The following is a 13,427-nucleotide window of genomic DNA, read 5'->3' on the forward strand; positions in this document are numbered from 1 at the left end:
ATTCAGTCAGTAGACAGGCTATAGTGAATGAGTGTAGTGGAGTCACAGATTCAGTCAGTAGACAGGCTATAGTGAATGAGTGTAGTGGAGTCACAGATTCAGTCAGTAGACAGGCTATAGTGGATGAATGTAGTGGAGTTACAGATTTAGTCAGTAGACAGGCTATAGTGAATGAGTGTGGTGGAGTGACAGATTCAGTCAGTATTTGGGATACTGATTAACAAGTATGACATTTACTTCTAAACTAGTTTCAAATAGAACTAGACGAGTAAGAAAATTATTCCGAAACAAGAAAGAACTCTGATGTAACACAGCACAATTTTATTTAACTCTATAATTCTATAACATAGCACAATTTTATAAAACTGTACATAACTCTATAACATAGCACCATTTTATATAACTCTATAACTGTATATAATTCTATAATTTTCCGCGTTTTTTTTTATATAAAGGATAAAGTAATCATATTATAATCATTAGTTCCTCTGTCGTCAAAATGACTGTCTGTTTGCCAAAATGATTTGTCAGTGCATTATATAATTCATTACATTAAAGTATGTTTAACATGAAATGTTAAAATAAAATTCACTACATTAAAGTATGTTTAACATGAAATGTTTAAGATAAAATTCACTACATTAAAGTATGTTTAACATGAAATGTTAAGATAAAATTCACTACATTAAAGTATGTTTAACATGAAATGTTTAAGATAAAATTCACTACATTAAAGTATGTTTAACATGAAATGTTAAGATAAAATTCACTACATTAAAGTATGTTTAACATGAAATGTTTAAGATAAAATTCACTACATTAAAGTATGTTTAACATGAAATGTTAAGATAAAATTCACTACATTAAAGTATGTTTAACATGAAATGTTTAAGATAAAATTCACTACATTAAAGTATGTTTAACATGAAATGTTTAAGATAAAATTCACTACATTAAAGTATGTTTAACATGAAATGTTAAGATAAAATTCACTACATTAAAGTATGTTTAACATGAAATGTTAAGATAAAATTCACTACATTAAAGTATGTTTAACATGAAATGTTAAGATAAAATTTAGACATCAATACATTCAATGTACATTTTCTAACAGCAAGTTTTCATTAAAACTTTTTCTGTTGTTTGAATTTTATTTGCAACCTGACAGTTACTAGTGAATCTACTTCTGTAATATAATTTTCAAATTTTGAAGTAATATTTCTAAAGTCAAAATTTTAAGATATGGTTCTATAAATGTAAGTAGTTAAAACAGTAATTTTCATATGAAAACTGTTTGTTATGAACTTTCCATTCGACTCTTAAAACACTTTAATTCACTTTTTTAAAATTCGAATCTGAAAATAAGATTTATTTTATAATTATGTCATTTAAACTTTCAACTCTAAAAATATAAAAATATGACAATTAAAAACTACTACTATATTGAAGGTAAAGCATTTCTCCATCCTTTCCTAAGTAAGTCTGACATTTCTTGTACAATAGTTTTATACTGTGGATTATCAACAACATTTTTATCTTCTAAGGGGTCTGTGTCATTTATGTATAATTCCTTAGCGTGGACATCTTCCCAATTCTGTGTAAACGTTTCAGGATTAAAACCAATCCATTCGACATAATGATAATTATCTGTAACCATTGAATATCCCATAATTTGGATATCCTTCAAATGTGGTAAGTCACTGTCTTCTTGTGGTTCATCTGATGGGCGTGGGTATTGGCTAAATGTTGCGTTTTTCCAATGAATTTTGTTGGGTTTACTGTTTGCTATATTTTGGAGAACTGGTGCAAAGCTAAGACCTTCTGTACAGAATTCAACTTTGAATGAGTTCTGTGGACACAACGGAGGAACTTCAAGTCCACAGATATCAGCCAAGGTTGGGAATAAGTCCACAAGTTCAATATGGTTATCACTCACTAGGTTTGTGATCAGTTTTCCACTTGTGAAATCTTTACTATCTCTTTCCTGTGTAGTATTTCTGAGGCCAGACATCCTGTTCATGTTTCCTCTATTAACATTTTCCTGTCTGCTGTATCTTTCTTTCCAGTCATCCTGTGTTGTATTTTGAAATTCCCCACTTTGTATCATCTGAAGAACATCTCTGAAAGGAAACTTGGAATTGATTGGTTTATTTCTATCTGTTACACCTGGTATATGAACCAATAGCGGCACCCTGGTAGCAACCTGGTAGTTACTGTACTTGGCCCATTCTTGGTGTTCTCCAAGTGACCAACCTGGTGAAGGAACAAAACAAAATACAAATTAAAAGATAATATAAAACTAAAAGCAGCCACTGGGCCTGAATTTATGGTAACACTGAAAAAATTTGATTACAATGAATTTGACAATTATAAAGAACAGATACCCATAGACTTCATTTGTACTTTCACAAATCAAAACAATTTAGTCACTTAATTAAAAGTAGTCAGTCCCAAATCTAAAGACAAACTATCAAGGTGGACTTTAGAGTTATCTGGAAACAGTGCAAGAACCACCTGCGATTTGAAAGTCATCATGGTCCCCTCCCATTCCCCCTACACCATCCCCACATTCCCCATCTACTTCCCCACTGTACAGTTCTGACAATCTGTATACATACTAATATAGTTTCTGTTTTGTTGAGGATTCATTGAAGATCTTAATTTATTACCCTGTTAACTTAGCACTTTCCATACAATTACATACCTATAGCATACTTTGAAATAAACATGCAAGTCACCTAGAGTACTCTATCAATGGAACCACATCATGATGAAAATCTAAGACCCTGTGAGACTAATAGCATTGGGTTAAGGCCCTATAACACCATTGGCATTGAGTGTGAAGTACTTGTTCATTTGTCAAAGGCCCTGTATGACTAATATCATTGAGAGTAAGTACTTGTTAGTTACTAAATTTAGAAATGTAATGTATTCTAATGTAGTACTGGAGTAAAGTACTAACCATGATCACCAACAAACACAACAACTGTGTTATCAGAGAAGCCATATTGATCCAGTCCTGACAATAACTGACCAACTAAACTATCCATGTAGGATGTAGCAGCATAATAACTTTGTCTGATCAACAACTGAAAAAAGGGGGAAAAATCGTTATTAAAAAAGATTCCTGTATCTCCAGTGTGAGTTACTTTCTATTCATATTTTAAATGACTTTTTCAAGTACAATACCATTATTTTTCAAAACTTACTTGATTTTCTGTGAATTCAGTGATACAAAGAATCTCAGTTTAAAATGAATTTAATGCAAACTTTGACATGTTATGTTACTAGTTTGTTTCAGGGATGAAATGTAGCTTTTTGTAGGCAAAGTCAAGAATTATACTTTCATGTTATGATCTACATTCATTGTTTAGAATAATAATCCTAAGTTTTAGAAAGTATATTTCATGAGGAACACCACTGCAATTATTTTCATAAACTTTTGGATTCTGGAGGACCATTTTATGATCACATAAATTATGCATGCCAAGAAATACAGCACTGAAATATAATGATTCCTATGTGCTTGTTACATTTAAATAAAATCATCATGACTATTTATGATATGCTATTACATATATGAATGTCTACCGTCTTCCATGAGACAGTGTGTCCATGACAAGCATATATGAATGTCTACCGTCTTCCATGAGACAGTGTGTCCATGACAACCATATATGAATGTCTACTGTCTTCCATTAGACAGAGTCTCCATGACAAGCATATATGAATGTCTACTGTCTTCCATTACACTGTGTCCATGACAACCATCGCCACTGAACAACAAATGAGGAACAATTCAATTTTTCAGATAGTAAATATTGCCAAAATGTTGTCAGGACAGCAAAGAAGCTGACAGAAACATACCTGATAATCCTTTGGCATAGGTCCATATGGGAAACTGACATTCAATTTTTTAATGTCATCCCTTTTACGCACATCTGTCCATGGATTCCAGGCGACCTGTGGCAAGTTTGGTGGATAGTGTGGATCCGGTGGTGGTTTAATGGAAGACAGTGGATACAAATCCAGGAATTCTTTGGGATATTTCAATGGAATATGAGGTTTATGGAGTCCTACAGCCAAGAAGAATGGTTGTGAAGACTTGGACTCCCTGAGACTGTCATGTGACTGTTTTGATATATTTTGTAATATTTGTAAAGCATATTGTGTACTTTGTATATCTGGTAGAGATCCTTCTGGTTGTGTTTTGACATCCACAGGACATACAAGGTTCATATGATGGCTGCCATCTTGGTCTGGACATACCTTAAATAACACAAGACCAAAATTTAGTCAGTATTACAATGATTTCACAAGGGAAATAGCTCCGTTCCACTCTGCCTACCCATTCCTGTCTTTATCTTTGCAATATGCATCATCAATTCTACTGCTATGGGCATGTTCTTGTTGCTACATATTTGCATACATGTTTTGAATGTTTATTCACTTGCCCACCCAACAGTGTTATCATCTTTGCAATATGCACCACCACTTAGCTGTTGCTATGGGCATGGGTATTTTTGACCAAATATACCAAAACCTTTTTGCCAAAATAGAAAATGATTCATATCAACTTGACATGAGCAAATCTGAACAGACTCCCTCAATGGCACATGCACACCAAATATCAAAACAATCCAACCTCCAGTTTCTTCAGTTTCTTCAAAGTCAAAAATATCATTGTTGACCACAAAATATCAAAAATATAATTTTTGACCAAAAATACCAAAAAAATCATTAAAATTAGAAAATGACTTGTATCAACTTGCCATGAACAAACCAGAATAGCCTCCCCCAAGGGATATGTACACCAAATAACAAAGCATCCACCATCTTGTTTAAAGGAAAGCAACAAAAACTTTATTTTCTCAGAGTTAACACACATATTCAGTGGCCATATTGGATTCAGTGGCCATATTGGATTATACAATTGTTTAATTTTGATAAAATTTTGATATCTATTTCAAAAATTTGTTCAATAAATTAACCCCTTATTTTTTTCTTGATCTGAACTGAGAATGAGTAGGAATTTTCATGAACATAGTAACAGCAAAAGTTTAAACAGTTTATTTTCGGGGTGCATTTCAACTTTAACAATAATTATTTAGTCAAATATGTGTAATCATACCTTCTTCATTTTGTATTTTTGAGTTGATGGATGATACGCAGGTACAGACCAGCTGTATGGGTAATCATCAGTATAATTTGACGGTAAACCTGTTGGTAAAAGTTAAGTTATATTATTACCATGATACATACTAAACCATGGGTAGTGTGAATACAGTGTTTGTAAATATCATATGCCAAAAATCGCATTTGTTATCATGGAACTTAGCAGAAATACATATGTGTTAGATGCACACTGAATATTCATGACTCATAAGTGCTTATTACCTTTAGGTAAATAGTCATAAATACAGTATTCAATGTGCAGCTAATAAATATGTATGTATCCCATGATGCAATAGTGGACCAGTATGAGGTTCAATTTGGTGTTTCTTGGAAATTGCACAAAATTTATGTGATGTGAAATCATGAAATTTTCCTCCAGAATTCAAAGTTTATGAAACCTTCATTTCCCGGATTAATTGTTTCCCTTTTAATGAACAATGTCACCATAATACTCTTCAACCAATGAATGATTGCCATGGTAACAAACCTGGGTGAAATACTTTGCCGACTGATGATGCAAAGTAACCATTCTCCTTGAAATGTTGTGGTAGGGTAGTAAAATTACCGGCATGATCTCGCCAGTAGGAGTAAAAGTCGTAAAGTCGTGTTGTGTCTGGACGACGACCAGTTAGGAACGACACACGGCTTGGTGCACATAATGCTTGCTTTGAAAGAAGAAAAAGAAATACAACGTTGTTAGGCAAGACTACAGTCTCTCTATCACCATGATAAAGGGACTGTAAATTATATCATGTTTTTCAGTCGTATTCAGCCCTCTCTAAGGGTAAATGTGTGAGGGCGCCCCAACATGGTATGTTAAGACTAAAGTACAAAGGACCCAATGTATATGTCATGTATCTAATCCCTGTCTAGAACTCAAGGAAAGTGAAGGAGACAGGTAACATCAGGGTAGGGAAGAACAAGGGACCCAATATGACTGTTTACATGATGTGTGCCATAGTCCATTTTTGTAATCCATACAAAATGAAGGAGACAGGTAACATCAGAGTAGGGAAGAACAAGGGACCCTGGTATGACTGTTTACATGACGTGTACCATAGTCCATTTTTGTAATCCATACAAAATGAAGGAGACAAGTAACATTCTGGTTAAAGGATGTTAGAATACAGGCTTTATTGTTTAGAGGCTTCACCCAATGCAACACTGTTATCATATGTCCATGCTTGCTGCAATGTCTTTCAGATGTGCAAATTGTTACGCCATCATTATCAATCATTTATCAAAGCCTTCATTAAATCATCAACATCTTTACTCTGAGAAAAGATTTCTCTCATAACAAAATTTCACTGAAAATGGAAGGTTTAATATTATTTTGAGATCAAATCTAGTAATATACACATTGAGTCACAACATGAAGATTTATAAGGTGTGCCTACACTATCTGCAGTTGACTGAGATCTGTTTTATGTACAAATCAAAGTACTACAGCTAAGCTTGTTTGGCTTGATTGTATACTGTCTCAACTGTCTGGGAAAGAAATATTTCTAGAAGGCTTAAGAAAAGAGCAACATCATTGAAAGTAATTATTTCCAACCAAAACACTCACTAATGAATGACAAGCATCAAAAACATTTGCCAGCAGTATCAAATAAAACTTACCTGTACATGTGCATTGGTAAATAAAACAGATTGCTTTGCTAACTGATCAATGTTTGGTGTAAAATATGGTGTCTTGTTGTCATAGCAACCAAGGGTTGGTCTTAGATCATCAATTACAATAAACAATACATTGTATTGTGATGCTGTGAACAAAAATATAAACATTTTATGAAATTTACTATGAAGGTGTTAGGAATGGAACATGAGTGTCTCAACAAACAAATCTCAGTACTACTTGGCAAGCAATACGACAAAAAAACCAGACTTTGGCTTTGGACTCGCCAATTATTTCAATTTGTAGAATAGTTGAATGGTAATTGTGGTTATTAATATTTCCTGTGTTCCAAAGTATGAAGAAAAATACCACCAGTATGTGTACACACCAGTGCAAGTAATCTCTGGTATATATGTAGTAATACCATTAGTATGTGTACACACCAGTGCAAGTAATCTCTGGTATATATGTAGTAATACCACTAGTATGTGTACACACCAGTGTAAGTAATCTCTGGTATATATGTAGTAATACCACTAGTATGTGTACACACCAGTGTAAATAATCTCTGGTATATATGTAGTAATACCACAAGTATGTGTACACACCAGTGTAAATAATCTCTGGTATATATGTAGTAATACCACTAGTATGTGTACACACCAGTGTAAATAATCTCTGGTATATATGTAGTAATACCATTAGTATGTGCACACACCAGTGTAAGTAATCTCTGGTATATATGTAGTAATACCATTAGTATGTGCACACACCAGTGCAAGTAATCTCTGGTATATATGTAGTAATACCATTAGTATGTGCACACACCAGTGTAAGTAATCTCTGGTATATATGTAGTAATACCACTAGTATGTGAATACACCAGTGTAAGTAATATCTGGTATATATGTAGTAATACCACTAGTATGTGAATACACCAGTGCAAGTAATCTCTGGTATATATGTAGTAATACCATTAGTATGTGAATACACCAGTGCAAGTAATCTCTGGTATATATGTAGTAATACCATTAGTATGTGAATACACCAGTGCAAGTAATCTCTGGTATATATGTAGTAATACCATTAGTATGTGTACACACCAGTGTAAATAATCTCTGGTATATATGTAGTAATACCATTAGTATGTGTACACACCAGTGCAAGTAATCTCTGGTATATATGTAGTAATACCATTAGTATGTGAATACACCAGTGCAAGTAATCTCTGGTATATATGTAGTAATACCATTAGTATGTGAATACACCAGTGCAAGTAATCTCTGGTATATATGTAGTAATACCATTAGTATGTGAATACACCAGTGCAAGTAATCTCTGGTATATATGTAGTAATACCATTAGTATGTGAATACACCAGTGCAAGTAATCTCTGGTAAATATGTAGTAATACCATTAGTATGTGTACACACCAGTGTAAATAATCTCTGGTATATATGTAGTAATACCATTAGTATGTGTACACACCAGTGCAAGTAATCTCTGGTATATATGTAGTAATACCATTAGTATGTGAATACACCAGTGCAAGTAATCTCTGGTATATATGTAGTAATACCATTAGTATGTGAATACACCAGTGCAAGTAATCTCTGGTATATATGTAGTAATACCATTAGTATGTGAATACACCAGTGTAAGTAATATCTGGTATATATGTAGTAATACCATTAGTATGTGTACACACCAGTGTAAGTAATCTCTGGTATATATGTAGTAATACCATTAGTATGTGTACACACCAGTGTAAGTAATCTCTGGTATATATGTAGTAATACCATTAGTATGTGCACACACCAGTGTAAGTAATCTCTGGTATATATGTAGTAATACCATTAGTATGTGCACACACCAGTGTAAGTAATCTCTGGTATATATGTAGTAATACCATTAGTATGTGCACACACCAGTGCAAGTAATCTCTGGTATATATGTAGTAATACCACAAGTATGTGCACACACCAGTGTAAGTAATCTCTGGTATATATGTAGTAATACCATTAGTATGTGCACACACCAGTGTAAGTAATCTCTGGTATATATGTAGTAATACCATTAGTATGTGCACACACCAGTGCAAGAAACATAACTATCATATCCAGCTCACTTGCAATCGACTGAACTCAAATCTCATACTCCAAATAACTTATAAACGATCTGATGATGAAATTTTCTATACTTATCAAAAAAAGTCAGGATCCATACAGGAAATCAACTGTTCTAACAATGCAAGATGGCCATTATAATGTCATAGAAGGCATACATCAATATTAATTTTATATTATAAGAATTTAAAACAAGATTTTATATAAAAGGTTTTAAACTCAGCAAGTGCCACTTTCAATCTAACTTGTACATGTACTTAGTTGTTTTCAAACAAATATGTCAATTATTATGTGGTATGTTGCTACTATTAGATGGCCACTGAGTACATAACATTATGCACCTCAGATCTTGTTTGGTAGTCTGAGCACAGGAAACAAGACAAATAAATAATTTTGTTCTTGTCATTTTCCGGATTTCTAATATTATTTTCTTATTTTGTCTATATTTCAAATAACGTTTCCAATGTTGCCATCATAAATATTGTTTACTCCTTGGAGTAATTATACTGACAATATAATTACCCCAAGCTTACTGTGACTGGTTTTTTCCTATTTCCTCCCATTATATCACTGGGTCTTATCAGAGTTTGCCAGCTTTGCATTAATTAGTAGAATCATGAGATTGCTGATCCTAGAACAAACCATGGCCCCAGAGGGTCTATGAACAAACTTATTTGCCCAATTAACACATTCGGCAATGACTGTAACATCTATTGATCCACTAATGGAAGTAAGAAGTAGGGAAAACAGTCAAAGGAAGATGGCAATATTTAAAACTTTATTTGAAATATAGAGCAAATAATATTTAGAAATCCAGAAAATCACAAGAACAAAATTATTTAGTTGTTCTGTTCCCTGTGGTCTGAGTTAGAACTAGACAATAGGTCTGACACAATAGCAGTCATTATTACTTTACAATACATTACTTTTATAGTGTCTATTATTGAAAGTTGCATTGATGGAAAAACATAGCGTACCATGCATACTCGCTTTGACTGTAGAAGGAGGAAATGCAGTACGCAGTCTAACTCTAAGCGGGACTGTGTTCGACTTAGCTGCAATAATTGTAGCGTCTTGTTGCGGTTTTGTGGGTTTTTTCGTCTGTTTTGGTGACTTTTTAAGTTTTTGTGTTTAACCCGCACCGTTAGGTTAGGTGCGGGTTAAACACAAAAACTTAAAAAGTCACCAAAACAGACGAAAAAACCCACAAAACCGCAACAAGACGCTACAATTATTGCAGCTATGTTCGACTTAACTTGTGTGTCCCTCGCAGTGTGCACATTGTCCAAGTACTAAATAATTTACAGGAACTTCCAAAACAATACAGCCTTCCTTCAGTCCGACGTAACGTACGCACCCCAGACCTTTGTTGGTCTGAGTACGCACTAATTACTCGATATATCCATGGATGTACTCTCCAGCTCACCCGACCCCTCTCCCCTATTCATGAAATACAACATGTATTTGACACAATAGCAGTCATCATCACATTGCGTTCATGCTTCTCATGAAATTATCAGCGTATACTAGACGGGAAAACATAACGTGCATTATTAAAATCGCAATACTCGATTTGGCGGTAGAAGGCAGAGAAGGTAGAAAGTGGAAGTCCTTCCGGATCCCGGAGGAAGAGTACCCTGATCTGTCCAGGTCACGGTGGTGTTTCAAGTACATGTACAAGACGTTATGTATGTACCGCTATCGATAATTCTTGAATGAAAGCATCACCTACTTACCTTTCATTATCTGAGAAATATGAAAAACTATCATGAACTGTAAAATAAGTATACAGTAACTTCCAAAATAATACATAATTACACCAAATTAGAAAAACCTCGATCATTAGAAATAAACACCATACGACATCCTCTGGCACCTCCTCATTGACCTGTCTTTGACCCAGGATGAATAGTGTGCCCCCAACGTTACCATAAACAATAATGTTCAATCCATACCAGCTGTATATAGTTGCCAAAAGCTGTTACTAGTTTGAAAATCTCTCAACGCATAATTGCCCAATCAGCTTGTCGTATCAAGAACACAATATACTATAGTGTCAATACTAAACTACCTCTATCATACTATGTCCACTCATACATATACAGTGTATCCAGAGTGATGATATGACAGTGAAGTTTCCAACTTTATCAATCTACACAAGACAAGGCGTGACACTAGAGGACACCAGTACAAAATTGACATGACAAACAATTTACAAGACTAAATATTAGAAAATACTCATTCATCCATAGAAGTGTGGACTTCTGGAATAGTCTACCCAATGCCGTTGTCACAGCAAGAACAGTTCAGACATTTGAAAAGAGACTGGACCAACTATGGAAGGATCAACCCCTTAAATTTAACATGTATGAAGATAAACCCACTCCTAGACAAAATCAAACAGAGCTGACATTAGAGGCCAAGCAAGGCCTAGAGTCAGAAGATGACCTGTAAGTACCTGTAAGTAAGTGCATTTTGCAATTGATCTCAATCACAGACTGTATCACAGGTCACAACACTGTTTTCATATAAATAAAATTTTATTGCAAAATCAAAGTTTTTTACAATTCTAACCACAACATTCCATTTGTTACACTCAACAGCACAGTTTTATAAAACTATAAAAACAGCTTTCCAGGTACCACTGAGTTATTTCCCTGAGAAACAAGTAAAATATACATTGTATTAAAAACCTATACTCTTGAGTTTGTTTACCATCAAAATCACTGCAAAATCTATGCAAAGAGCAGGCTTAATGCAAAATATAGCAGAGCAATTCGTCTTTTGTATCATGCGCTTTCTAACCATATTTATACATACTAATTATTGAGACATTTGTATGGCTAAACATTAGGTTTTCTCCACTGGACAGGTCATTCTTACAGGACTAGAATTTAACACATAAGCTTGGTAGTCAGATTCAGCCAGGTGAATACATGCTATAATGTAACTTGTTCTATTGATTTCCATTGGTACACAGACTAACACCTTATACAAGTAAGATTAAATCCATGAAAGACAGCCCATTGGATTTCTTGACAGAAAAACACTTATATATCCAGTATAAATAAAGATTACTATTATAATTTGGTAGTCTATATACAATGTTCTGTAGTTAATCCTGTTTTGCTGAATTTCTAATTTTTTGTGTACCAAATATCCCTCTAGTAGAGAGAGCATTAAAGTGGCCATATGGATGAGAATTTGGTATTTATTTTGGATTTTTATTTGATAAATCAGCTTCACTATGTTTTTCTACTTGAAAAAATAATGTGAAATAACATATACCAAGTCCATGTTCATAACTCAATACATTGCAAAAAGATGCAAAAAGTTTGTTATTGTACGTACAATAACAAACATTTTACACACTGTTTAATCTTTTGCAGTTTATTGAGTTGCAAACATAGGCTTGGTATATGTTATTTCACATTATTTTTTCAAGTAGAAAAACATAGTGAAGCTGTTTTATCAAATAAATATCCAAAATAAATACCAAATTCTCATCCATATGGCAACTTTAATGTGGCCTATATCAAACCCTGGACTTTTGACATCTCATTGATATTAATCAACACACCACACAGGGATTTTTAGATGGATTACAAAGACACAAAAGTCACCATTTATATCAAGAAATATTGTTGATGTAGATATTTGGACTAACATGTAATCTTGAGATCCTCATGTACAGGTGCATCAGTGTAACACATATTATAAATCTTCAGATTGTGCATAAATAATAATAATAACTTTATTGCCACATATACAGAGCCTACATAAACAGAGCCTACATTAACAAGGTCATCAACATACAGTGGCCTCTGATGAAAGTCTTTGTTGTGGTTCAAAGCATAAGACCCTCCACCATGTTGGTGGAGGGTCTATGTTCAAAGTGACAAAATCTGTCTTTTCTAGTGAGTTGCCTGCCACACAATAAGGGACTGGTGCATCATGAGAAATCTCTATATACATCAGAGTCAAATCAAATTGACTCAGGGAACACTATTTATCAATGTGCTTTCCCATGCATAATCAAAGCAAATGAAATGAATATTGTTGGTGAGGTGTCCATCTTGTGTGTACCCCTCAAAGTGTGTAAGTTACACATGGTAGCCATGCTTAGCTATGCATACAATTGCATATTCAATCACACAGAATTCACATCATTCACAAGCGTTTTAAAGCATTTAACTAAAGTACTTGTATGTAAGAGTTGTACACAAACATTAAGCAGAAACTTGAGATACTGTACAATTCATAATGCTCAATAAACAACCCTTATTCTTGGAATAAAATTTCCACATTTTTGGCAATCAATGCCAAATATTTAGTATGACTATGAGGTACTGGAAATGTGTACTTTGTAAATATGCCATTTTCAAATGAACATGACATTAATCAGAGTTGACAGTAGTTGTATATTTTAAAGTTTTTGTATATCTTGATTCATCCTGAGTTTTAACACAAATATAGATGAAGTTTCACCTAAAATTATAACATTATATTAA

At 33.7% G+C, this 13,427-nt stretch overlaps 1 protein-coding gene across 1 annotated transcript; it reads right to left on the reverse strand.

The window, feature by feature from the left end:
* Positions 1-1,438: 1,438 nt before the first annotated feature.
* LOC144439439 (iduronate 2-sulfatase-like) lies at positions 1,439-10,659 on the reverse strand. Its single transcript, XM_078128727.1, has 8 exons — positions 10,653-10,659; positions 6,796-6,938; positions 5,663-5,840; positions 5,132-5,220; positions 3,868-4,269; positions 2,963-3,089; positions 2,117-2,253; positions 1,439-2,041 (listed from the first exon to the last, which is right to left on the reverse strand). The coding sequence occupies exons 1-8, from the start codon at positions 10,657-10,659 to the stop codon at positions 1,439-1,441; spliced, it is 1,686 nt and encodes a 561-aa protein (XP_077984853.1).
* Positions 10,660-13,427: the final 2,768 nt, after the last annotated feature.

Source organism: Glandiceps talaboti, chromosome 8 (assembly GCF_964340395.1).
Source record: "Glandiceps talaboti chromosome 8, keGlaTala1.1, whole genome shotgun sequence".
Classification (NCBI taxonomy): domain Eukaryota; kingdom Metazoa; phylum Hemichordata; class Enteropneusta; family Spengelidae; genus Glandiceps; species Glandiceps talaboti.